Genomic DNA, 26,543 nt, shown 5'->3' on the forward strand with positions numbered 1-26,543 from the left:
ATAAAAGCATCTGTGGGTGCCCCCACAGGCAGAACTGCACTGCAGGACTGAGGAGTCTCTGTAAATCCAGACCTCCAAAGAAAACAGCAAATACTGACCTTTTACAGCGTGGATGTTTCACACGAATTCCAGGGGACTCTGAGGAGGGGTACGAGGAGCCCCCACGCTCCGCAGAGCCTGTATCTCCTCAGGCTGTGATAAGACAGACTCTCATACCAAAGAAGGTCTGGATGTCAGGAGTTCTGCACCCTGGGGAATGGGAGAGACAGATGGAGCCAGCTTTCATCCCCAGGAGGAGTTATCTGCAGTGCAGGAGATCAGGAGGAGGGTGAGCATGGACTGTGCTCCTTGAAAGGCTCCCTGGGGGCCCAGACCACGTACACACCCCACCCTCATCACCCTCATCACCCTCAGCCAGCGAGGCCAAAGGCCTTCAGGGGAGGAGACACTTCACTGCCATCTCCTCATGCCCTCCTGTCTGGCAAAATGACCTGGATGGATGATTAGGGAACCAGGTGTCCATCCCAGGGGACAGCACTGCTCTGGGCCCCTTTTGTTATTTGTCTCAGGTAAAGAAAGCTTTGCCTGCTCACGCCCTGAGAGCAAACAGCCGCAGATTTGCTGCCAGTAACTGGATTTGTAACTTCACCTTTCAGAAGTGCAGAGGGAGAGGGGAGGGAGGCAGGCTGAGCCCTCCTGCTCCACGTGTAAAGATTTTATTCTCACATAAAGATACAGCTCCTGCCCACGTGTGCTCGGCAGCACATCAGGATCTGACCTTTGGGCCTGAGTGCAAGTGAAAATCACTGCACAGAGCAGGATGGAGCAGAGTCTGTGTGTGTGCATTGGGGTGATGTTATGGCTGATGCAGCAAACCCACAGAAGGGAGGCCTCTCTCTGCCAGCTCCAGATGACTATTGATAGGTCAGTATTTTTTAATAATTTGAGGTTTATTTGTTGCGTCTTTATTCCATTCTTTTGCTAGAGCTCTGTGTGCCAGACATCTCACCTTCAAACACATCCCAGCTGTAATTGGCAAATTACCTGTACTTACATCCCGGTCTGCCAGTTTTACTCCTGGATATGAGGACATCACAAGGGATTTCTTCACAGATTGGGCTGTTAAACACTGGAACCGGGGCTGCCCAGGGAGCTGCTGAGTCCCCATCCCTGGAGATGTCCAAGGAACGACTGGACTCAGTGCCCTGGGCTGGCTGACACGGTGGGGATCAGCCACAGTTTGAACTCGATGATCTGGGAGCTCTTTTTTCAACCCACATGACCCTGCGATGTTGTGATATCGCGGCCAGACCTCCCTGGGGAGCACCGTCAGCACGGAGCCCTCAGTGACGGGACAGACCCCGGGCACGGGACACGGGAACCGCCCGCCAAAGCCAGAAGGAGCCCTCGGACCAGCCCCCCGAGAGACGCGGGGCTTCCCCACAGCCCTGGGGATGCCCAGGTCAGGGTTCTGGGGCATAAAATTCAAGTTCTCCATTCCGTGAGGGCAAAGGCGCCCTGAGGGACGAGCCAAGGCCCCGCCGGCTCCACCCGCCTCCTCACGCTCGGCCATCTCCGCCTCTGCTCGGACATCTCCGTCCCAGCTCGGGCGGCTCCGTTCCGGCTCGGCTGTCTCCGCCCCATTTCGGCCATTTCCGCCCCAGCTCGGCCATCTCCGGCGCCGAGTCGTTTCCTCCCGCGCTGCCGAGCGCGGCTTTCCCAGCTGTTTTCCGTCGAGGCTCGGCTCTTTCCGCCCGCGCCTTCGGCTATTTCCGGCGGACGCTTCGGCTATTTCCGCCGCCGGTTCGGGCGGACTCGGCGCCCGCCGGCCTCGCTCGCTCCGGTAACGGTCGGTGCGGGTTCAAATGAGCCGCGGCCGGGCCGGGCCCCGCCGTGACTCGCTCTGAGCCGGGCCGGCACCGGGACCGGGGCCGCCCCGCTCGGGCTCGGCGACCGGGAGGCGGAGGCCGGGGAGAGCAGGATGACGGTGCTGCAGGAACCCGTCCAGGTACCGACCCCCGGGCGGCTCAGGCCCCAGAGCCCGGCCCGGCCCGGGTTAGGCCGCTCCGGGGCCGGGCCTCCGTCCCTCTCTCCCTTTGGCCCCTCAGGCGGTGGGCCCGCAGGACCTCCAGCTCCTCCTCCCTCCCGCCAGGCTTCCCCTTCCAGCCTCCCGTCCCCATCCCGGCCCGGCTCTCCCCGTTCCCCCCGGGCCCTGCGGGCCGTGCCGGGCTCCCCGCGGCTCCTCGGCCCATTCGGCCCCCGGGAAAGGTCCCCCCGCCGGGGGGATCCCCCGGGAGACCTGTTGATACTTCCCTCACCTTTCCTGCCTTTTGCTGCCGTGTGGTGTTTAAATGCTCGCAGCGTGCTCGGCTCCCTCCGTGTGGTGCCAGTGAAGGACGTTCCTCCTTCCCAAAGAGCTGGTTCCTTCGGGTTGGTGGGGAAAAAAATAATGTAAATTTCGTGTTTTTTCTCTCGTGTTTCAGTCTCGCCGCAGTCGCTCTGGTGGGTTTCCTGTTCTTGTGCTCAGCCTTTCCCCATCCAAAAGTCGTGATTCACAGGGTTGAGAGCTGCTTTTTTTTCTTTCCTCAGTTCCTGTGTGCCCGTTCTCTTAACTATTCATGATCTTCGTTAATCAGTCGTCTTATTCATGTTCCCGTTCTTTTTAAAAATATATTTTTAGCGTTTTAGCAGGATGTTTTGGGCTTTTTTTTTGTTGTTTTCCTAGTTACAGTATGAGGTTCCTGGCAGCAGTGCCTCGTTAGAACACGATTGTGTGTTCTGTAATGAACACAGTGACAATTCTTGGCTCTTTTCTTTCTAACGAAAAGGTGAAAGGGGAGGAAAGGCTCCTGTGGAAAACCATCCTGTCTGTGGAAGGTGCTGGCAGTGAGGGGATTCTCGTAGACCAGGATTTGTGTCCTTGGTGCCCCTGCTCCCCTCGTCCCCTGTGAGAAGGAGGGTCAGGGCAGTGCTGGAAATGCCTTTGCCCCCTGGTCCCCCCTGCAGAGGCCACTGGTGTGAGCTGTGGGGCCGGGCTGGCTGTTTTGCACCAGTTGGATGTTGTAGGAAAACACGGGATGACAATAGAGGAGGAAGCAGGAATGCACCGCGGTGTGAATGAGTGAAGTTGACAGGAAACAACACAAAACGTTTCCGGTGCTGGGCTAAACTAGACTGGCCAAGTGGAAATGTCTGCTCTTCTGAGAGCCCCTGGCAGAAATAGTGTGGGGTCTTGTTGTGGTCTTTCAGCAAGGTAAAGACCCCTCTGATGCTGTTCTCCATTGTTAACCTCTCCCCAGCTTGGATGTTTTGATGAGGCTTTGCTGTGTTGAAAATATATATATATTTAAATTGACTATATATCTATTTAGATTCTGCTTTTAAATGGCAGGTCACTCCTTTAGCAGTAGTTCTGCTGATGTCAGTTTTACTGCTGTTTCTTGCTTACAGGAGTGCTGGTATGTTTAGGAATTTGTGACTGGCTAAAGTCCACTGTGTTTCTGAATTCCCAGTTTAGCTGAAGTCCATGTACTTAGCTCTGTTTTTATAATTTTCTTAAATGAAATGATTGGGGAAGTCGACACTAAGTTCTCATTTTTGTCATTGCAGAGATTTTTCCTGTCTGTTTGTCTGTTCTTCCCCCAGCCCTTCAGATGTCTTCAGGGCCCAGCATTCCAGGAAAAAAATGTCCTCCTCACATCCTCACAGCTGTGATGTTACTTGTTTGTTACAGCGAGGCAGATAAATAACAGAAATCCTGTTTCTACGTAGCCTTATAAGTATTGTGCTTTAATTACATGAAATTCACGTCCCAGAAAGCATCCTGGCCACTGGTTAGGGTTTTTTTTGCTGAAATTCTTTTAAGTGGAACAAAGTGCCAGAGTTTACAGCCCCGTGCTGCACTTCCTGATACGGTCGATTTAAAACCCTTCAGCTCCAGCACAAAACTCCGTGTCCCGTGTGCTGAGGAACAGGCTGGATGCCTTCCAGACACTGCTGAAAAAACATCTTGGGGAGAAAATGAGCACTTTGCTTGGAATTCAGCCGTTCAAGGTGATGTGACTCACTGGAATGGTGCTTGAACTTGGCTGTGAGCTGCAGGACCAAGGTGTGCTGGCTCAGGGGGCAGAGTTTGTGTAACTGGGGAAATCAGCACGAGCTCTCCTTCTCCCTGCCCACCCTGAAATGATGGCAGAATCTGCTTAGCATGGCAGTATATAGGCTGAACAGCTTGGAAAAATAATTTCCAAGGCTGTATAGCTGTCAGGAGAGAACATCTCTTAAGAGTTCTTTGGTTTAGATGTGAAGTGACACTTGGACAATGCAGAGGATTTTCTGGGTGGAAGATGGACCTGTCTGAATCAGGTTTTATTTTCCTGCTCTCATCTCTGAGGATGCCTCGCTGCAGGGCTGTGTAATGGTAGTTTTGGAATTCCCTGTTCATTTTGCATTTCAAATTAATTATTTTTCAAAAGAGCGATTAGGACCTGGAGGTTCATCCTCTCTGCAAGCGCACTTGAATAAAATGTGGAAACCCTTCCAACTTTTCTTCTTCCCATGACACAGCTCTGAGAATACTGTTCTGGTGTGGTTTAGCAGTTGTGTACCACCAGTGCTGTGTACGTGCATTGTGCCTCTTCTAGAACAAGAATATTGCAATATCTCAATATGTGCAATATTGAGATTAATGTTCCTGTCATAAACAGTGGGACAGGAACCTTTCCTGTCCTCTTTTTTAAGGCACAGTCAAGGTTTAGACCTCTGTTCTCATGGAAAATTGTTGCTGCATAGGTATGGCTGATTCCCTGCTGCCTTCTTTTCCTGCTCCTGCTCTTTTGGGAGATTGTGTGTGAGGATCCAGACTCTGCTGTGGGTCAGCTTGGGGCAGGAGGCACAATTTGGGCTGCAAAATGATAATTGTCACAGAATGGGAATTCTACCAGCCCGTTTCTTGCTTTCCCTGGGACTCTGCTGCACAAGGGTTGTTATTTGAGCCCAGTGTGTAGTGTAACTCTTACAAAGTGCCCGTGACACAGCTCCAAATCCCCGGTGTCCCCTCTGAGCCTTTGGCAGGATCGTTCCTGGCAGCCTGCTCTTGTTTGGGCGGTCAGATGGCCCTGATTTTCCCACTCCCACCCCCACACCTTTGTTTTGTAAGCTGGCTGAGCTCCAGCCCTGCAAAGACAGGGTTTCTAACCTGCCACAACTTGGCTGGATTCATCTAAATGTCACTTGTGACTTGGTGAAGGAAGAGCTGCCTTTGGGAGACTTTGGGCTGCTCTGGCTTCGGGATGGCTTAAAATATTGTAACCCTGACCTTCCATCTCCCTGTTTGTGCTGCTCTTGTCTGCAGGGCACAGAACCACCTTCAGCCTGGGGGCAGCAGGGAGGAATCACTTCAGGAGGCTCTGGGTGTCACTTATCTGAAATATGAAATACAACCAGAGATAAACAGTAGTATTCGTATTCTAATGACCAAACGAAGAGAATTCACTTTCAAATACATCCAAATACTTCCACACGTGCTTAAAAGCACCTGTTGGCTTCTTAAGTGTTATTCTTGGGATCTGCTGATGGGAGAAAACAGATTCTCTGTAGGGATTTGTGTATAATATTCCTGTAGTACTTGGGAGCCCTGGTGTGTGCTGTTCATGACGGCTGTGTGGGCTTCCCGTGAAGAGAACTTGCACAGTTTTCACACCCTGTGTTTGTCAAGTTTGTGTTGGAAGGAGTAGCATATGGTACATGTAACTCTGTGATGTTTGGAAATTTTTTTTAATTTTTTTTTTTTTTAGATTAAATTGGCACTTGCCTTTCCCGCTGGGAATAGCACTGTAGGGTGGTATTGCTGTGGAAGATTTCTTTCAGTTTTGGAGTGTCTCACAGGTTTTAGAAGCAAATTTTATTTGTCTTTGATTACTGATGAATATTAGAAAATTCTAGATCACAGTGCCTTGAATTCATAAGTTCAGATCTTGTTTGGGATCAGCAATAGCAAAACTACTGCAGAATGTCTCCTTGCTGCTGCTGGAAGAGGGTTTTGGAACTGGAGCAAAGAGCCAGATGGGAAGGAGCTGCTGTCCTGATCCCAGCCCTGGAGCACAGACTGATGAGCATCCACAGCACCCCTGGAGTAGGTGGGGAGGAAAGGCTGAACGGATCTTAAATGATTCTTCAAATCCCAGCCTTCTTTTACTGCTAACAGACAACTTTTAATGCCACCTGAATAAAGCTGGCCAATCAGTTTGTGTGAGACCCTCTTAGCTGAGCCCTGCACAGCTCTGGTGTGACAGCAGGGCAAGGGAATGACACCTGCTCTGCTGGTGGGCAGGTTGTACACACACCTGTGTGTGTGTTTATTCCCCTGGAGCTGTGTCACCCTTCTGGTCTGCACAAATATTGGTTGTCACAAACCCAAACACGGTGATCAGGGAAAAGAAAACAGTACCTGGGAGCAGGATTTGGCCGAGTGTGTGAGCAAAATCAGAAGTAGGTTGTGTTCACCTGTGGCTGTAGAATACAAGTTTTCCATTTCATTTGCATTGCACTTGTCCTTGGGTGCTGCTTCACAGTTGGTGACCAAAACCCAACAAAATGCTGCACAAAAAGCAGAGGATCCTGTTCACCTCGACCCTTAAGGGAACACTGTTGCCTCTTCAGGGAAGATCCTTTTTATCCTGAGGTGTTTAATCAACACAAGTCTCACCTTGACCATCCTGAGCACCGAGATGTTTCTGGGCCTGTTGGGTTTTGGTTTGGCGTCTTGGAGAGATGCTTTAATGGGATGCTCTCACCAGTTGGGGTTGGATTTTAGTTTTATCTTTACTGAAGGTGGTGTTTGGTGGCAGATTGCAGTAATTCCTGCTGGGTTGTGCACCAGGCAAAAACTCAGTAATTTCTCAGGGGTTTGGATGATTAGGGAAAAACTCTAAGGTTGATTCATGACTTCAGTGCAGAGTTTGGTGGGGGATTTTTAACCCTCCTTATAACAACCGAAACAAACACAACTTGGCTGGAGCGTTCATCCTCCCCTTTCTTTTTACAGCTCTATAAAACCGAGCTGAACTTTGCCTTTTGACAGTAAGAGGTAAGGAGTTTTTTTGCATTTTCCCAGCTGCCCACTAAATGGAGATGGTTTTTCTTGCCTTGCAGGCTGCTATCTGGCAAGCACTGAACCACTACGCGTACCGCGATGCCGTGTTCCTCGCAGAAAGGTTGTATGCAGAAGGTGTGTACTTTGCAATTATAAAGCTGATGCTTTTATTATTATTATTATTATTATTATTATTATTATTATTTCAATTTTAATTTGAGATTTGTGAACCTCTTCTCCTGCTTCGTTTTTCTTCCTGTGTCTGATAATGAAGTTTAGCTTTCTGCTTGGGGAAGGCAGAGGAATGCCTCGCAATTAGGTTGGAGAAATCAAATTGTGTAACAGCAAAAATGTTATTTTATGGTAAATTCTCCTTAAAATTAAACTCAGATTTTTGTGTTTAAGTGCAGTTTACAGGGATCTGGTTCATGGTATCAAATGGGAGAATGTTGGGGGGTTTTAATAACCCTCAAGCATTGCATGTGTTCCAAGGGCGCTTGAGGATAGGTGCAGCTCGGAAATTCTACAAATTGGCTTGACATTGAGAGCTGTCTTTGCTAATAATGCTGCTCAGATTTGTTGATTGGCTCAAAGAGAGTCTTGTGATGGTGAGAGAAAAGCACTTTGAAATTGAGACAGTGAGAATCAGAACATATGGAACAGGTATCTCCTGCTGAATCCCTGCTAATTGTTACTTCACTGTAAAGCTCTCAGGGCTGGGGTGTCTCGGGTGGTGAGGAGGCAGCAGTAACACAAATCTGTACTTTCTCTGGGTCTTTCAAACAGGTTTTTTTTTAGTTGTTTGTTTGTTTGTTTTTGTTTTGTTTGTTTTGTTTTGGGTTTTTTGGGGGTTTTTTGGGGGTTTTTTTGGGTTGTTTTTTTTTTTGTGTGTGTATTCTAGTACCTTTTATTTCTTTAACCTCCTCTCCCTGACCTCAGATAAGCTTTTTGTTCTTCTGTATTTCTTTCTCCTTGCTACTGGTGGTCAGCTTTCCTTCTCTTATTTTAAAAGGTATTGTTCCCTAACCACTGACACAAAAACCACTCCAATCCTTAAGCTAAAATACAATCATCATATCATTTCTCATGCTAAACAACTTGAGCTTACAGTTTGAATTAAATTGTATAAGCTATTTCATGCTCTTGTTTTGTAATGAAATATTTTGCCTGCCATGCCCACAATGCAGTTGTTAACCATGGAAGCACAAACCTAAGTTTTGAGAAATAAAGGCTTCTTCTTCCTTGTGTCAGGGTTACAAATGGAATCTGGGGCGTTTGATCTGGTGGTGAAATGAGAACTGTTGTGTAGAATATTATGGAACCTGATAATCCAGGTGTTCATGAAGAAAATAGTATTTTAGGGATGACAGAGCTCCCCTGAACACAACACGCTGTGAGGTGCAGGGAGATGGCAGGTTGAAGGTAATTGCCAACGATTTAGGAACAAAGAGAATCCACTTTTTTTTGCAGCAGCCAAGAGAAAAATACCTGACTTGATAGTGACACATCTTTTGGAGAATAATTCTCTGCAAGAATACTTCAAACAGCCTTTTTCAGTGGCCAGCAGTGCTGAGAGAAAGCAGCATGAATGCTGACACTTGGTGCAAGCAATTAACTGCTAACAAAACATCTGGCTCCTGGTTAAAATAAGTGGTTACTCTGCAGAGTGGAAGCTGCAGAACTTGAATACTGTTGGCTCCACGTTGGCAGCAGTGATTTTTACCCTGAGAAGAACTTCTTTTAAGTGTACCTGCAATTACTGTCCTTGATGGGCCGTCTGTGGCTTGGTCGTTTCCCAGATCTCTCAAAGTCTGTTAAAGTAGTGGATAAAAATTGATTTAACTTGAACTTTCAAGAAGGCTTTCTGATGTTTTTTAGGATAAGGCTTATAAAACGTCCTCTGTTTGGGTCTTTTGTTTCCATTGTCACTGTCCAGGTGATGACAAAAACTTAAAATAATCAGTTTTCAGTGATGCAAAGGATTTTGGCAGATTCCCAAAGAGGTTTTAATACAGTGCTCATATTGATTTTTCTAAAGATTTCCCTATAGGTGGGTGAACAAACAGCAGAATTGTTTATTTAATGCTGGATTCCATTTGCAGGATAATGTCTTCTGAAAAAGTATAAAGGTAATATGGGTTTATTAATTGTTCGGAGTTTGAAGTTGCTCATGTTCATACACAGCTTTTGATTTAAAATATCCCTGTGTGAGAGTGATCTGAGTGTAACATTTGGGGGCAGTACAGAGAGTGGGTTCAGCCACCGTGGATGTACAAAGGCTGCGACTTTACAGGAAGGATTAAAGGGGTTAATTCTGTCCTTTAATCACAAGTGGGTCTGAGCTCAGTCTCAAACGTGGATGCCAAGTCAGGCTCTTTGAGCAGAACATCCTCAGTGTGGCACATAATTCATTGCAATGGAAGCGAATGTGGAAGCAAACAGTAAATCCAAATAGTTCCAGTCTCTGCCATAAGGAAGAGTTTCTGCCCTGATCCCTCCTGTTTAGATAGAGATGAGTTTTCCTGATGCTTGGCTACTTCATCCAGAGCTTAGAAACCTGTGAGATCTCAGCTTGGGCAAAGGATTTATGGAGTCACAGAATCCCAGAGTGGTTTGGGATGGAAGGGACCTCAAAGCCCATCCAGTCCCACCCCAAACATGGGCAGGGACACCTCCCACTGTCCCACCTTGCCCCAAACCCTGTCCAGGTTGTAGCAGAACTCGTCCCTGTTGCTAGTTCCCGACATAAAGCAGCCAAAACATCTGAAAGGTGCTCTTAAGCCACGTTCCCAATGAAATAATGAGAGTAGGCAGCAAAAAGGACTCAATGTTGGTAACTGACCAACTTCAATACTCATTAAAATCAGAAAATCTCCACTGAGGGATGTGAAGGTAAAGCCTCAAGTGCTTTAAAGCAAGACCAGAAGTAAAATTGCAAATGGAAAAAGACCGCTTGAAATTGGGGATAAAACTGCCTTATTTGTGCACTCCTGCCAGCAGTGCAGTGCTGGTGGCAGCTGTGGTGACACTGAGCCAAGTCAGTCTTGGTGTGGCCCGCAGGTTGTTGAAGCAGCTCTGCCCTTGCCTTGCTGCTGTTGTAACTGCAAACTGCCTCATCACTTATCCAGGGTGGGTGGCCAGAAGGATCAAAGTTCCCTTACAGATGGATGTTAAGAGTTATCTGACTAGAGCCAAGGAAATGGCACAGGAAGTTTGGTAATCACCAGCAGATAAAGAAGAAGGGATTTCTAATACCAATTAGAAGCTGGTATTAGAAATCCATTAGATTCCTAGATTAGGAATTCTAGATTAGGATTCTAGATTCCATATAGATTAGGAATGGATCTCTAATACCAACACCTATTTTCTTCCATCTTGTCCATACCTTTACTCCCTGGCCCCAAATTCTTCGCACTGAAATGATTAAAATCCGACTGATGGTTCTGTTTTCCAGTACACTCAGAAGAAGCACTGTTTTTACTGGCAACGTGTTACTACCGCTCAGGAAAGGCCTACAAAGCTTACAGGCTCCTAAAGGGACACAGCTGCACCACCCCTCAGTGTAAATACCTGCTTGCAAAATGTTGTGTGGACCTCAGCAAGTGAGTAAATCCTTCACCTTCTGCCCAGGGTTACAAAATGGATTTATGTTTTTGCTTGGATTTCGATTTGGAAGGTGTCATCTTGTATGAACTAGAAATTCATTGGTCCTTCAGCACAAAATATTATAAAGTCAATTTATTTTGCTTTTAGATGTTAAGAGCATTAAGCCATGTTGCAAAAAAAAAACTCTAAAAGTTGTTGAGTAACTTAGACAGGAATTGCCAAGCTGTGTAGAAAGACAGCAGATCTCTTTTATACAGCTCATTTATACAGCTCTGCCTTATTTTCTTGTGGGGATGGTCTGAGAGAAGCATACACCCACAAGTAAAATTTCAAGTGGTAGCAGGAAAAGGTGGTTTGTTTGAAAAAATGCCTCCCACCCCAGCAATTGTGTAAAGTAATTTTGAAGCCTGAGAGCCAGTGGCCCATTCTGTGTGAGTGGTGCTGCTCCTGCAGGTGGAGGAAGTGCAGATTGAGCCTTTGTTCTCATTTTGAGCCCTTCTGGCAAGAAAGGCATTGAAATCCAAAATCTCTGCCATAGGCAGACATTGGCTCTTAACTCAGTGCATGGGGGGCCTTGCAGATTGTATTTCTCTGGGAAACAAAGCCAAATTAAGCACTGTTTCAGCTTAGATAAAGCACCTTCAAAGATCAAGTGTCTTGGAGATTTTTCCTGTCCTTCATCCTAGGATTGGTCACTTTTGGAAAAGTCATGCTGTATTTTGTGCCTCTGCTTTTGGGTTTGTTTTGGGTTCTTTCCCTCCCAGTAGAGCTGTTTGACTGCAGAGTCCTGACCCTCTCTCTTGTAGAGGAATCCATCCATTTAATGTTCATTTGCAGAAACTGGTTTGTGGTTTAAAACCTGCGAACACTGACAGTGGATTTCTGTTTTTGTTTGCAGCAGGGTGAAAACACTGGACTGCCAGTACTGTGAGCCTTGTAACCCCTTTAAACCTCTTGTTTTTTAAAAAGGCTTGCAGAAGGAGAGCAGATCTTGTCTGGTGGAGTGTTGAATAAACAGAAAAGCCATGATGACATTATTATGGAGTTTGGTGACTCTGCATGCTTTACACTCTCCTTACTGGGACATGTCTACTGGTAAAGTTGTTTTTTCATTTTGCCCTGTAAAGTTTGAAAGACTTTTACTTGCCCAAGCTCAGGTTTAGCCAAACACATCCTCAGTCATTACAGGAGACCTCTCTGGGTTATTCCATTTTGGAGCACAATAAATTCAGGTGGAGAGTTGTGGAATAAATCTGATTTGGGAATGCAAGACTGGTTTAGTTTTCACCCAAACACTGAGAGCACAAATTCCTCTTTCCCAGGTGGATAAGAATGCAATCCAAGAGTCTGAGTTTTTTTATATCCCTTTGCATTTGCTCTGATTCTTCCCTAAGAAAAAAACTCTCAGCTTGTTTCTCAGTTCTACCATTTAGATTTTTATTATCTGTGTTATACGTGTCTAGCTCTGACCTTCAAATCAAAGTTCTGAGGGTGCCAGGCAGAATAACTTGACAAATTTAAGTGTTTTGATTTTTGTCAAGATGCAAGAAAGGTTTCAGTAAATGTGAATGATTGAATAGGACTAGTGGGGCTCTTGGATTCTTCTCTATTTTATCTATTCTCAATTATTTTTGAAATTCATTGTACCCAAATACTTAATACCCAAACAGTTTAGCCCCTGATTTCTTTGCAAAAATATTATCCACAGATACTTAAGATGGCTGGAAGGCTGGCAATCAGGTTACTGTTAGCAAAAAAGAAACAAGCTGTTGCAAAGAGCTGCATCTTCCTAAAAATGAACATTCTCAAGCTATTCTAGAGCTTATGTAACTTTTTTTGACAACTGTGTCTAAATATGTCAAGTAACTTCAAAAGAACTCAGTATTTCTCAGGCTTGGAAAAATGAGGAATGTTTCTATGCCTCCCAACATGTTTTTGTTTTTCAACTCCTCTTCTGGAAAACTCTGTTGTACAAAAGTGCTGTTCTGAGGTTTCCCTGTGAACTGTTTCATTCTTTTTTGCAGCAAGACAGACCGGCTTGCCAAAGGATCAGAATGTTACCAAAAGAGCCTTAGTTTAAATCCTTTCCTCTGGTCCCCTTTTGAATCACTATGTGAAATAGGTGAGTCTGCAGAACTGTTTCACTCGTGTAATTCCTTGGGGAGATTCTCGTGAGCAGAAATTAATTTAAAATAGTTTGCCACTGTTTAAAACTTGTGTCTTGTTTTCTTCCTTCTTCATTATTTATACATTTTTGGATGTAACAATCCAGATGTGCTTTCCAGCCTACATTTAGGAGACACTTAGAAACTGTTGCTGAGAATAGCTTGGAAAAACAGTAAATGAAAATTATTAAAAATGTTGATTGTCCAGGGTTTTGTAGCTGAAGGATGGAAGAACACTTCTGCTTTAGTACAAAGTCTCAGAGTGACCTGGTCTAGTGAAGGGTGTCCCTACTTATTGCAGAGGGCTGGGATGTTCTTTAAGGTCCCTTCCAACCCAGCCCAAATGTTCTATGATTCTAAGAAATGTTTTAAAACACTTCAGAAATCCTTTGTCCCCTGTCCTTGCTTCAGACTGAATATTCAGTGTATGGACTCAGGAATAACTGTTAAATCTCCTTCCACTCTTACAGGTGAAAAGCCAGACCCTGACCAAACATTTAAATTAACATCCTTACAGAACTTCAGCAGCTGTCTGCCCAACACTTGCACAACGGTGGTGTCCAATCACAACATATCCCACAGACAGCCCGAGAGTGTCCTCATGGAGACACCCCAGGACACAATTGTGAGTTTTGCTCATTGTAAAATCATTTACTAAAAGCACTTTGTTTTTCCAGCTTAAAAAAAAAAAAAAAAAATGTTAGTTAAACTATACCTTGAGTACCTAAGAGCTGCCTTTTATTCCTCAGGAGCTGAACAGAATCAACCTAGAATCCTCCAATTCCAAGTATTCCTCCTTGAATTCGGATTCCTCCATGTCTTACATTGACTCAGCTGTGATTTCCTCAGATTCTGTCCCTCTGGGGTCAGGAACTGCCATATTGTCCAAACAGGCTCAAAACAAACCAAAAACTGGACGGAGTTTACTGGGGGGACCTGCAGCTTTGAGCCCACTGACTCCAAGGTAAGTCCTTTGGGGTGCCCAGGGCTGAGCTGCTGCTGTTTTGGGGGGTTTGGAGCTGCACAGCACACCCAGACACACGTGGTGGTGGAGTTTGTAAACAATTCTGTACAAGGGAAACCCAAACAACTTCAGGAGCTGCTCTTGCTCCTAGCACTGATCCCTTCTGGTTTTTAAACAAACAGTTGGTTATTTGGAGAGGAATTGTTGATTCAAGATAATTGCTTTATTGCCATGTTCTCACTTGAAGAATCTCTGAAGGAATATGCTACTGCTCTGGAATAAACTTCATTATGAAAGGATTCTGTAACTGTAAAGGGCTTTTCTTGAACTGCAGCTCCTGATGATCCTGTGGGTCCCTTCCAGCTCAGCATATTCCACACTCTGGGTCTCTGTTTTAACCTCTGCATCAGCCCAGCTCTCCAGGTCTAACACTGACCCTTCCTCTCTGGTTTGTTTTCTCAGCTTTGGAATTTTGCCACTAGAAACCCCGAGCCCTGGGGATGGATCCTATTTACAGAACTACACCAACTCCTCCTCCGTCATCGACGTGCCATCCACCGGAGCACCTTCAAAGAAGGTACCTTCCCTTCTGGGGCTCAGCTGCTCTTCTGAGAGCTGGCCATGGCAGTGCACTTTAAAGAAGAATCCAAATTACAGGGGAAAAAAACCATGTGAGCTGGTTTTTTCATCCCCCTAGATGCCCAGCCTGGAGTTGCTGGACTAACCTAGGGAAAATCTGTGTTCTGTCCACCTCCCATCACAGAGGGTTGTACAAACACTGAAACTTCCAAACAACAGCAGATTCAAACTTTTCAGTTTGCAGGGTGGACTGTGAGGACTTGGAATTTGTGTTTTATTTATTTAATGTATTTTTTGAAGCCTCAAGAGAGCTGAAGCTGCTGATCTCTTGCAAGGAGTTACTGAATTGTAGTTTACAGATCAGAGTAATAAAAAATCCTGCTGCTGGTCAGTGAAGGACAGAGAATGGTGCTGTTTCACTCAGCAAAGTCTTGGGTAGGGAAAACTAAAAATTGCCTGTTTTACTCAGGAAGAAACTGCTGTAGTTGCCATAGTGATAAATGAGAGGTGGAGTGTTGGTGACAGTTGAAGAACTATTTGTTCCTTTCTAAAAACAAAAACCTGAGGATTTTTCCCTGTATTTTTAGTAATTCCAGAAGCTGCATGAGGAGTGTTGGTGTTTTATAGGGGGCAGTATTTTGAAATAATGTTGAATCCCTCAAAAAGGAGAACTGGAGTTGCCAGGTTTGCTCTGGACAAATCTTGATGCCCACCCTGCTGTGCCATTCTGAAAGGGAATTTTGGGAACTGTGCTGGAACAGTCAGTTGGGAATGTTGGTTTGTTTGCCTGATCCAATTCCCATCCTGAACTTGCTCAGGACCATTCGAAAAGTGGCTTGTAGTGGACTGTGCACATAGAGGAAGGTAAATTTCCACAGATCTGAAAATGGAAATAAAGTCAGTAAGGTGTAGATCCAAGAGCTGAAAAGCTTTGGGGAATCAAGTCAGATTTGCTGGTGTTTTCTTGCTTTGCTCAGTGTGACACAACAGCACTGAGGTGTGGATTTCACTGCTCCACACTCAGGCCCTGTGCCACTACCAAGACACAAATAATTAATACATTTTAATAAACAATTTAAATTCTGCCTCGTGCTTTGCCCAGTGCAAACAGTGACTGTGCCAGTCCCACTTTGCTCCTCCAGTTCTGTGTCAGACAAGGTTTGGTGGAGCTGTGGCTGAACAGAGGCAGTTTCCAGGGAAACACTTACATAAGTGAATGAAGCATTAGGATAAATCCAAAGGCTTCCTGTGTGAGTGGGCAAGTTTCCTTGCTGGCCACCTGAACCATCCTCTGGTGACAGGATCTGGGAAAGGAAGGGAGGGACAGGGTTTTAGAGGCTGGATAATGCACAGACTGGCATTGCTTGTGCTGGTGTTGATGCACTTGTCCCTTTCTGGGGTCTCTTCCAAACAGCCATCACTGAATTGAGTGTTGGTGTCCCTGGAGTGGGCAGAAAGATAACTTTTACAAGCTTTTTTTAAAAAAATAGGAAGAGGAGGATCTGTTCTGAAAACAGGCTGAGGTGCTGTGCAGTTCATGAATGGCTTCTGAATTGGGTTGTGATAGGATAATTCAAAAATCTTTTCCTTTCCATTTTGTTGTGGGTTTTTTTCCAACTTTCTGCAGGAAAAAGCCTTTAAATATGATGTCTTTTAATTCCATTTTGTTCTTATACAAGCACTTTAACATATAGTTTCTTGCCACTAGATGGAGATTCTATATTTTCAGATAATGTGCCTAAGCTTTGTAGTCTTGGTGTTATTAATAGGTAGAAGGAGAAAGAAACACTTTTTGATGGTTTCCCCTCGGGTGGGGGAACCCTCTCCTTTATTAAAATAATTCTGTTTCTCCTTGTGCAGCGTTTGGTGGGTGGAGTGGGTTTGGTGCAGCAGAGATGGAGACTCCTGAGTGACAGAATAACAAACCTGTAGAAACTCTGTGTCGTGCAGGCTGTCAGCAGGATCAGCCAGGCTGGAACAAAATCTGTCTTCTCCCAGAGCGGGAATAGCCGGGAAGTCACTCCAATTCTTGTTGCACAAACACAGAGCTCTGGTCCACAGACAAGGTAAAAAAAAAAAAAAAAAAAAAAATCACAAGTACTGGAGTGTTTTTGTTCAAAACAAAGCTAAGAGTTATTACTATTAAAAGTGGAGCAAAGAAACTTACTTTCCAATTTTTAAATGTCTGTTTTCAGTACAACTCCTCAGGTATTGAGCCCAACCATTGCTGCTCCACCCAACGCGCTGCCTCGACGAAGCTCTCGCCTGTTTACCAGTGATAGTTCCACAACCAAGGTACCAAACCTTTCTTACCCGTGCCACTGCACCAAATGTTAAAATTTCCACGTTTTCATAGCAGTTTTAGCAGCTTCTGCAGTGAGCAGGGCATGGCTGGGCGTTGTTGTTACACGTAATTTTACACAGTTCACTCTCAAGTTTAGATTTCTGAATTTAAAAGACTCTTTTATATGTAACTCTTACTTTTCTCGTTTGCAGGAAAATAGCAAAAAATTAAAAATGAAGTTTCCGCCTAAGATTCCGAACAGGAAAACAAAAAGTAAAACGAATAAGGGAGGAATAACTCAACCAAACTTAAATGACAGTTTGGAAATCACCAAACTGGACTCTTCCATCATTTCAGAAGGGAAAATTTCCACTGTTGCACCACAAATCCAGGCTTTCACTCTACAGAAGGCAGCAGCAGGTCTGTTTGAGCATTGTGGGGCTGTAGTAGAGTAAAATCTGATATATCTTCATTTTGGTGTTGCTTTAATATTTGCTTCTTTCCCATTCCATTTAGCTCTCACTTTTATATAGTGATAATAACTGATTTAATACATCTTCTTGTTAACTTAAAAAAAATTAGTATATAATTTATGATGGTATTATTACCCTTGGAAACTGATTAAAGGAGTTACTCATAACCCAACCATCTCCCCTCAACATGGCTTTATGTGCTCTCTTCTCCCTCGATATTTCCCATTTGTTTAAAAACAAGTCTTTAATTCAGATTGTCAGAAAATCCTAAGCAAAAATGCTGAATTCCCCTCTTTTGGCTCAGTAATGTTTCCATGGCTACCAGGCTTGTGGAAACTGCTCAGACCCAGAGAAATGTTTGAATAGCTGCTGGAAATGCAGAACTCCACTCTCCCTGAGCCCCAGAGTTTAAGGACTCATTATTTTCAGTTTCCCCTACATAGGCTGATATTCAGAATATCATGCTCATGTTAATTAAGTGTATAATGTTAAGAGTGTATAAACCTTGTTTGGAAACTCCTGAAAGCTTTTCATAGGCAAATTCAGGAGTAGTGCACAAGGGAGAGCTTTTGGGATTAGCACTTCCAAGTAAATAAGTCTCAGCTGTCTTTTTTTTTTTTTTTCTTTTTTTGTTTCGTTTTGTTTTCCCCCACTTTTATTTATTGTGTTTTTCTCCTAGAAGGTTTGATGAGCCTTCTCCGGGACATGGGGAAAGGTTATTTGGCCTTGTGCTCGTACAACTGCAAAGAAGCCATCAATATCCTGAGCCATTTGCCATCCCACCACTACAACACGGGCTGGGTGCTGTGCCAAATTGGGAGAGCTTACTTTGAGCTGGCAGAATACATGCAGGTAAGAGCTGGGGCTGGGCCTTCCTCTTCTCACTTTGCTTTGGCAGTTTTACACAAAACCTGCAGATCTCCTGTAAAATCTGTGGAATGGATTTAGATCTCGAATCTGCTTCAGTTGAGCTTTATCATTCAGCTTTCCTAAAATTTTTTTCTTAATGTTATTTCCAACTGTTGGGGTCTCCTCCTTGTGTGTCCTGTCTCCACCTCCTGCTGTGCTGATGGAATTGTTGGCACTGCACTATTTTAGAATAAATCACTCAATTTTAAGCTCTAAACCAAAAAAACTTCTCTCCATTCTAGTTAATTCCGATCACATCAGTGACCCAGTTTCCTTTCCAGCCTCACAAACGAAGCTTTGGCATAGCTGAGGTGATGCCAAACTGCTCCAGAATCAGAAGTGAGCAGTTCAGGGTAATCCCACAGCTCACCTCTCCTTGGCACTGCTGTCCTGACAGCTGATGTGCCCATTTGTTAAGTTTTAAAACACTCCTTGGCAGAACGTGTGCAGGAGACAAAGAGGAGGGAGGATTTGAGCTGTGCACAGTCTGTTTTGAGGTGGAACATGCTGGTGCTTTCATAGATTATTGAGAAAGGTGAGGGGACAGATTTTAATCACAGAATTCCAAGGTGGTTTGGGTTGAAAGAGACCTCAAAGTTCATCCATTCCCACCCCTGCCATGGCAGGGACACCTCCCACTGTCCCAGGCTGCTCCAAACCCAGTGTCCAACCTGGCCTTGGGCACCTCCAGGGATCCAGGGGCAGCCACAGCTGTGCCAGGGCCTCCCCACCTCCCAGGGAACAATTCCTGCCCAAAATCCCATCCAACCCTGTCCTCTGGCAGTGCAAAACCATCACCTCTTATCCTGTCACTCTTCACTGGGATGGTTAACAGTCATAACTGGCCCATAAGAGTCTGCTGCACTATTTCTGATTTTGTGGATGATGTTTTTTGCCTCGCTGGAGCATGGATAGAAACAGGAATGCAGCTGAGTCAGCAGGAGGGAGAGCTGGCTGCATTCCTGCTGGCAAAAATATCCTGGGATACAGTCACTTCCTTCCCTTGAAAGGAAAGTTCCAGGACTTGCAGCTCTGTGTAGAACACTTAAAAAGCAAAGAGGATGCTCAGGCTGGACATGAGGCCTTGGACCTTGGCCTCTGTGCTCTCTGCCTTGGTGGGTGGAATCTTATTTTAAGTTTTATTTCTGTTCTCAGGCTGAGAGAATATTTTCAGAAGTGAGGAGGATTGAAAACTACAGAGTGGAAGGCATGGAAATCTATTCAACCACCCTCTGGCATCTGCAGAAAGATGTTGCCCTTTCAGTCCTTTCTAAGGATTTGACAGACATGGATAAAAACTCACCAGAGGTATAAAATGCTGTGGGCTTGAATGAGAAGTGGGGGAGCTGTGTGTGGTAAAATCAGTGATTGAGAACAGAGCTTTGAGCTCCAGTCCAGGGAACTCTCCAGTGGGAACACACCTGAGCATGGCAGAACTGGAGAGGGAGGTGTCAGGGTTTTCGGTTGAACTGCTGATGCCTGAAATGGCTCCTTAAAATTTGAATATCAGCTTATGTGGAACAGGTTGGAACCTTTTATCTGTTAATGGGTATTTAAATTTGCCTTGGCACCGTTCAACTAGGAAGATCATGGGTTAGTCAGTCACTCCTGCTGCTGTCACTGTGCAGAGATAAGGAGTATCTTTTTCCTGTACTTTTTAATTGCTGTAGTTAATTCACTGGCACTTAAAATATTTGTTCTAGACTTTATTTGCAGACATGATGTTGCACATTTTTATACCAAAGTCCATTAAACTGCAGGGGGTGTGTAATATAGTCACAATGTGCCAAAACCCAGAAATCTCTCAATGAGTGTCACAGTGAAAATAAAAGATGTGAGTTGTTAAATGTGCTCTTAAGAATTGGAAATATTTTTGATGGAGGAGGAAATCCAATTCACATTGTCCTGTTAGTTTGCCTAAGAGAGGAAAACTCAAACCCAGTGAAGCAGTTGGTGGTTGTAGTAGGATTAGTCAGGATAGAGGGAAATGCAGATCCTAATCCAAGAGTGGAAAATAATTACGTGCTTTGGCAGTGATGCTAAAAAATTTTGGGAAGTGAGGGACCCCTGGCTGTGGTATTTATAGTCTGGATGGTGCTGAGCAGCAGGGAAAGAGGAGGTTGTTGCTGAAATTCTTCCTCTGCAGATTTGTCACTTTGAGGGAGCTGAAGAAATAAAGTACCATCTCCCCCTTTGTTATTCTTAAATATCAAATATATTTTATTTCTGGCTTTTTCAGCAGCTTCAAAAGCTTTAGTCATTAGTCATCAAAGATCTAATTGGCACAGATTTGTTGAGTGTCCATGGATTCTCCATTTCTGTATTTCAGTTTGCTTATTTATTTATTTTAGAAGGTGTGTTTAGCCCTGCTTGCCTCACAGGAATGAACCTGAACTGACCGTTGATTTATTCCCGTTTTTACTTTTTAAATCTAGGAGTGAGTTATTTATAATGACTTAAAGCAGCATAGATAAACGTGTTCAGCTCAAACTTAGTCACTCAGAGTTGTAAAAAAGGTTCTGCTCCTGTTCCAGGCCTGGTGTGCCGCAGGAAACTGCTTCAGCTTGCAAAGGGAGCACGACATTGCCATCAAGTTCTTCCAGAGGGCCATCCAGGTGGATCCAAACTATGCCTATGCCTACACCCTGCTGGGCCACGAGTTTGTGCTGACAGAGGAGCTGGACAAAGCCTTGGCCTGTTTCAGAAACGCCATCAGGGTCAACCCCCGGCACTACAACGCCTGGTGAGTTTGGCTTTGTCCCCTGCTCCTCCCCGGGGGCGGAATTCCTTCTGCAGGAACATCTCCTGGATGCTGCCACTGCTGGAATTCCGTGGAGTCACAGCCTGGGGTGGGTGGGAAGGGATCTCAAAGCCCATCCAGTGCCAGCCTTGCCATGGCAGGGACACCTCCCACCACCCCAGGGTGCTCCAAGCCCCATCCAGCCTGGCCAGGGACACTCCCAGCCACCATCACCCTGCCACTCTTCCCTCCTGGAAGAGAGCAAAGCCATCCCTGCAGAAGATGAGGGGGCTGCTTTCACAAGGAAGGCAAAAAAATTGGAATTTTTGTTTAGTTTTCACAGATTATTTAGGCTGTGTTACCCCAGCTGTTTTGTTCTGCTGGGCAGAATTCTTTGTGCATTTTGCTTCTTCAGCTGCAATTGGAGAGATGAGATCTCAGCCTCTTCATACCTTAGAACACACTTAGTTTCTTACAGCTTTTTAATACATAGAACAGTAAAAGTTAGATCTGTGAGTCACTTAGCGTTAATAACTTCTGTGTGCTTTTTATTTAGCTCTTCCTGTGTATCACACATCAGTTCTTCAGCTACCCAAAGGATAAAGAAAAGAGAATTTTAGACAGTTTTTTCCCCCCAAGAAATCCCTTCCCACCCTAAGTGGGGTTGGCAAGGCCACAAACCATCCCTGCCACGTCACCTTCACTGACAGAAACTAATTTGGTTAAAATCCAGTGCTACTTACCAGAATTGTTTGTCTGCTGCAGGTACGGGTTGGGAATGATTTATTACAAACAGGAGAAGTTCAGCCTGGCAGAAATGCATTTCCAGAAAGCACTTGATATCAACCCCCAGAGCTCAGTCCTGCTGTGTCACATTGGAGTAGTAAGTACATGGCATTAACGTGGGTGGGGAGAAGGGTTTGGGGTGGGGAGGAGGTGAGGAGGATTTTTCTTCCTGTGGGGAAGCTTGTTCAGACTTGATCTGGAACTGGACAAATAACTTTTCTAAAGGAGCAGATTGTAACTAAACATGGTCCAAAGAGTTTGTCCTTGCCCAGCAGATGAACTGTTATTTTTCCCCTTTTGGAATTGTTCTCTCTTCTTTGTGTTTTCCAGGTCCAACATGCACTGAAAAAATCCGAGAAGGCTTTGGACACTTTGAACAAAGCGATCAACATCGACCCCAAGAACCCACTATGCAAATTCCACAGAGCCTCGGTGTTATTTGCAAATGAGAAGTACAAGGTCAGTCTCGGTGCTCGTGGCAGCCTTGAAATTCCTGGAGCTGGGAATGGGGATGCCTTGGGAGCTGAATGTTTACAGGGAGCACCAGGGCTTGCAGGAAGAGCCTGGGACATGGGGAACATTTCCTTTAGCAAGTGCCACCCTCACCACAGTGCTGTGTTAAATGTTTTGATTGTAGCAAAACCTGGGGCCAACAGGTGTTGCGTTTTACATTATTACTCTAGTCTGACCCACTATCATGAGTTTATACTAAATTACTAAAAAACCTCAGCCAACTGCCCCATATCCAATTACAGCAACAAGAACCAGCTGTTTCCAAGGTTGTGTTGTGGAGTGAAAAGTCAGAAGTGAAGCAGTTTCGGGCTGACCTGAACCTTGTTTAGAATAAGAGAAGATCTTCCCACAGTGTTTATGCAGCTACTTTTCCTCTGGCCAGTATTTTTTGGCTCCAGAGGACAAGCCAAGTCTGTTTTGGAACTTGCCTCAGAAACGTGTGTGCACAGTGAAAGGGAAAACTTTACTTAAAACCTTATTTTATTTCTAACTGCAGACTAAATATTTTCCAGTTGAATTTCTTAATGAAGCCAGGTGACTGTCACAGCAGAGTAAACAGCTCCAGCATCAAGAACTAGTTTAAAAGTAAAGTAGAATTTCACTAAAAGTGTTTGGTTTCAAATGCCTAATTTAAACACTCTTTCCACCCTTTCAGTCGGCTTTACAAGAACTTGAAGAACTGAAACAGATTGTTCCCAAAGAGTCTCTTGTTTACTTTTTAATAGGAAAGGTAGGTAAAACTTCACTGTGATCATAAGGTTTTTTTGGTTTCCTCTGCTGGTTAATGAGAAAATTTGATGCCTGTCACTAAGATGCTGCACTTGGAAGAGTATTGTAAAAATTCTCAAAACTTTAAATGAGGCTTAGTGCTCACAGCTGTATTACGTGCCAGCTTTTAAATGCAAAGGGCAGTTAAAGAGAGCTGGAGATGATAGTCCATCCCTCAGTCAGCAGAGCTGGTTATTTGCACATGTAACTATTAAAATATTGAATCACATTCTCATGAATTGTGTCAAATACAGAATAAGAAGCAGCGACATTCCAACCTTTCTTGTGTGAAATGCCAGAGAAGTGATCTGGTGACAGAAATCCTCCTTCCCACCAGCTCCTGTGCTGAGGAGCTTTAAATAACTCCTGCAACTTTCTGCTGGGGGGTGTCTGGTCGTTGCAAGCACCAGGACAAACTTCCCTCTGCCACAGTGCTGGAGAACTCTCCATCAGCAACATCTCTTTATTTTGTTTAAACTGGAGAGAGGTAAAAGGATTTGTGCTGAATTGTGTTCACTGGTATTTGTCCAGGAGTAGCTGGACCTCTGAACTGACCATGAGAGTGGCCATGTCTTGACAAACTGAAGTATTTTAATTTCGCTGTTTAAATGCTCAACACAGATAAATAACTTCTTCATTTACCCTTAATGATAAAGAATCTTAGCTGCTAGTTTAATTATTTTTATTATTTTTTTAAATAGAAACACTTGCTCTTTCTAAACATATTTATTTCCCTCAAGGCTCACATAATAAATTTTTCATATCCACCCTCTGTTACTTTCCACAAAACATCTTTAAACTGTGGCTTGGAAGATTCATTGCCCAAGCAGCAGCTTCATGCAAACAGAGCCTTTTCTACTGTTTTCTTGCTAGGTTTATAAAAAGCTGGGTCAGACCCATCTGGCCCTAATGAATTTCTCCTGGGCAATGGACCTGGATCCCAAAGGAGCCAACAACCAGATCAAGGAGGCCATTGACAAGCGTTACCTGCCCGACGACGAGGAGCCCATCACCCGCGAGGAGCAGATCAGTGAATGTTACCCCTACGAGTCAGGTCTGTGCTCCAGCCTGGCCCAGCCCAGCCCCTCGGGCCCCTCAGCTGTGGGGAGAGTGCCAGGTTTAATCAGAGAAACGTTTCTGCCCAGTGAGTGAGAACTCTGGAGGCTCTTCACTCAGAATTCGTTAATTTTCCTTACAGAGAACGTTGGCCCTGAAGGGTTGTGAGATTCCTTTAGATGCAGTAGGACAGAGATTGTGGTAACTCTAAATTTATACAGGTCATGGGGGGCTTTAAGAGTATCCCAGGAGAGCAGGACATTCCCAGGGCTGCCAGTATTCCATCATAAAGCAGCAGATAAACTTCAGTTGCCATTCATTTACTCTGAAGTTTGTCTGTAGATGCTTTTTCAGAAGTTAAACTGAGTGTTGGATCAAGGTACTTGGTGTGCTGGACATAAAAAGGTGGCTTTTGATGGAGGTTATGGGAGCAGTTTGGTTTGGATCAAGAGAGAATAAAACACTGTGGGGAGTAATTCACAAAAAGGAACAGCCCAGGTTTTTCTTCTCTCAGCTTTTGATTATGAACTTCAATTCCATAAAGTGTGGGCAGTCATAAATACTGACCTATCTGCAGGCTGAAATGGAGATAGAAAATAAATGCCAATAAGCAATTTAATTCTCTTCCTGCAAAGAAGGAAATACAGCAATTTGGATTCTTACTAATAGACAAAAGCTGTGTCCTGCAATTCCAGGTTCTCAATTGAAAAACAGGGAAAAGTGACAGCTGTAAATCACATTGGTTCTTATTGGTGCTGTGTGATTTTTAATAGGGGAACTTTACCTTGCACTGCACTTCTGGAAGTATCCAGAGCTTTTTTTCTCCCTGCTGTTGTAATTGGGGTAATTTCAAGCCCTGGTTCCCTGGGCTGAGCCCGTTCTGACCAGGAGATGGAGACAGAGACTGGAACTGCTGAGCAACACCTGAGCAGTGCAGGAAAAAAAACCCCAAACACCAATCAAACAAGAAAAAAAAAATTGAAAAAGGAAAAAACCCAACAGCTTACTCTGTCCAATAAGCATAAACAAATTAAATGTTGGCCTGTGTCACAGTTCAGCTTCCCTGGCTGTGCAGAGAAAGTGTGGAAGAATTCCACAGCTGAATGAGCCTCTCATTCATGGGACAAATTAAAGTAATTTAAGGTAATTTGGAGGGAAAACAGAATTTATTTTGTTTTTAAATGCTTTGGCTGCCCTGCCTTTGCTGGGCTGGGTGCTGGGGGAAGTTTTGCAGTGGGAAATCACCCCGTGACCCCCAGGACTCTCTCCCTCTGCAGTGGGCACAGACGAGTCCCAGGAGAGCAGCATGACGGACGCGGACGACACGCAGCTCCACGCCGTGGAAAGCGATGAATTTTAACCTCCAAGAGCCAAGTGTCTGAGCTTGAGTGTGTGTGACTGGTACTGTGGTGTTCTCCCCTTCCTTGGCATCCTGGGTTCTACATCTCTGAGCCAGCACTGTCGTTCTCCACTCTCACCACGAGTGCACCTCAGACCTGAGCTCAGCAGAGTTCATGGCACTGCAATATCCAGCTGCTGCTGAGTCTGACTAAAGTTGGCTCTTTTACACACTTATGGCAGTGACTGAGGAGAAAATGCTGGTTTTGGACTCCCCCTTGCTGGGAAAAAAAAAAAAAATATCATGGAAGACAGACTTGCAGTATGGAAACCCAGTAGATGTGGGGATAGTACTAATGACGAGGTGTCTTGTTCTTTTTCCAGAAATGTGTCTTAGTTTGGGTCTTTCTTGGTAAGCAGAGTGCTGAACCTCATTTCCAAGTTCTCCAAGGACAGCGTTGACAAACAGGCTGTTCAAGACTTTTGCATATTGTAGTGTAACTTAAATGCCAGGGAGTGTCAATGACCTTAAAGCTGCAGCGTCTCCAGTGAGCAGCCAGGACTGGGCGTGTGTCAGGCCCTGTGGAGCAGCCCTGTCCCTGCCCAGAGTGCAACTGCAGGAGAATCCCACTGCAGGATCAGAGCTTTTCATCAAATGCTTTCGTGTTCTAACCATGAGTTAATTTATTCACCCGCTTTTGGAAAGGTCAGTGTTTACTTTGTATTTCTGTCAGCACCACCTTGCTTCGGTTTTTTTTTTCATGCAGCCCTTGACTTTTTCTTCCCCTTTGAAGAATAAAAAAATTAATAAAGGGAAAAATCAAGAGAGAAACGTAGATACAAGTGTAATGTGAAACATCAAACCCTCGATCCTGTGAGAGTGGGAAGATTGGAAGCCTTAATACAATCAGAACCTTGGTCAAATGCATCAAATAATTGTCTCAGATCAGCATCTCCTTAGGTCTGGTATCACTTTGAAAACTATTTTGTAAAGCGTGGTCCAAGCAGGATGCAGAAATGTCTTTTTTTCTGTCTTTTTCCTTATTTTTTTAAGCTGTTCTTTCAGTTTTCCATTCTAGGAACACTTTCCTTTCCTCCAGGGTCTGTTTCTGAGAGGAGAAAGCTGTGCCACGTTAGTGAGTCCAAACTGCTCTCTGTAGCATTCTGCAGCAGCAACTGGTGCCCTTTGTGCAGTGATGATAAAGAAAGTGTATGATACAAGCAGTTTTAAAGAGCAATTTATGCCTAATAAATTGGGAATGATACAAA

General features: G+C 44.7%; 1 protein-coding gene across 4 annotated transcripts; it reads left to right on the forward strand.

Moving 5' to 3' along the window:
• Positions 1-1,913: 1,913 nt before the first annotated feature.
• CDC27 (cell division cycle 27) lies at positions 1,914-26,543 on the forward strand. Of its 4 annotated transcripts, none has more exons than XM_083877625.1 (19): positions 1,914-2,008; positions 7,153-7,228; positions 10,548-10,695; positions 11,669-11,794; positions 12,724-12,821; positions 13,335-13,489; positions 13,614-13,828; positions 14,291-14,405; positions 16,340-16,473; positions 16,603-16,702; positions 16,904-17,111; positions 17,844-18,016; positions 19,229-19,381; positions 20,608-20,816; positions 21,579-21,696; positions 21,930-22,058; positions 22,768-22,842; positions 23,754-23,934; positions 25,214-26,543. In XM_083877625.1, exons 1-19 carry the CDS (start codon positions 1,982-1,984, stop codon positions 25,294-25,296), a joined length of 2,523 nt encoding a protein of 840 aa, XP_083733751.1. In that variant the 5' UTR covers positions 1,914-1,981; the 3' UTR covers positions 25,297-26,543. The 4 variants fall into 4 exon arrangements, with proteins under 4 accessions (XP_083733751.1, XP_083733752.1, XP_083733753.1 ...); XM_083877626.1 differs by having other exon boundaries at positions 17,847-18,016; XM_083877627.1 differs by having other exon boundaries at positions 16,358-16,473.

Source organism: Zosterops lateralis (assembly GCF_965231275.1).
Source record: "Zosterops lateralis genome assembly, chromosome: 24".
Lineage (NCBI taxonomy): Eukaryota > Metazoa > Chordata > Aves > Passeriformes > Zosteropidae > Zosterops > Zosterops lateralis.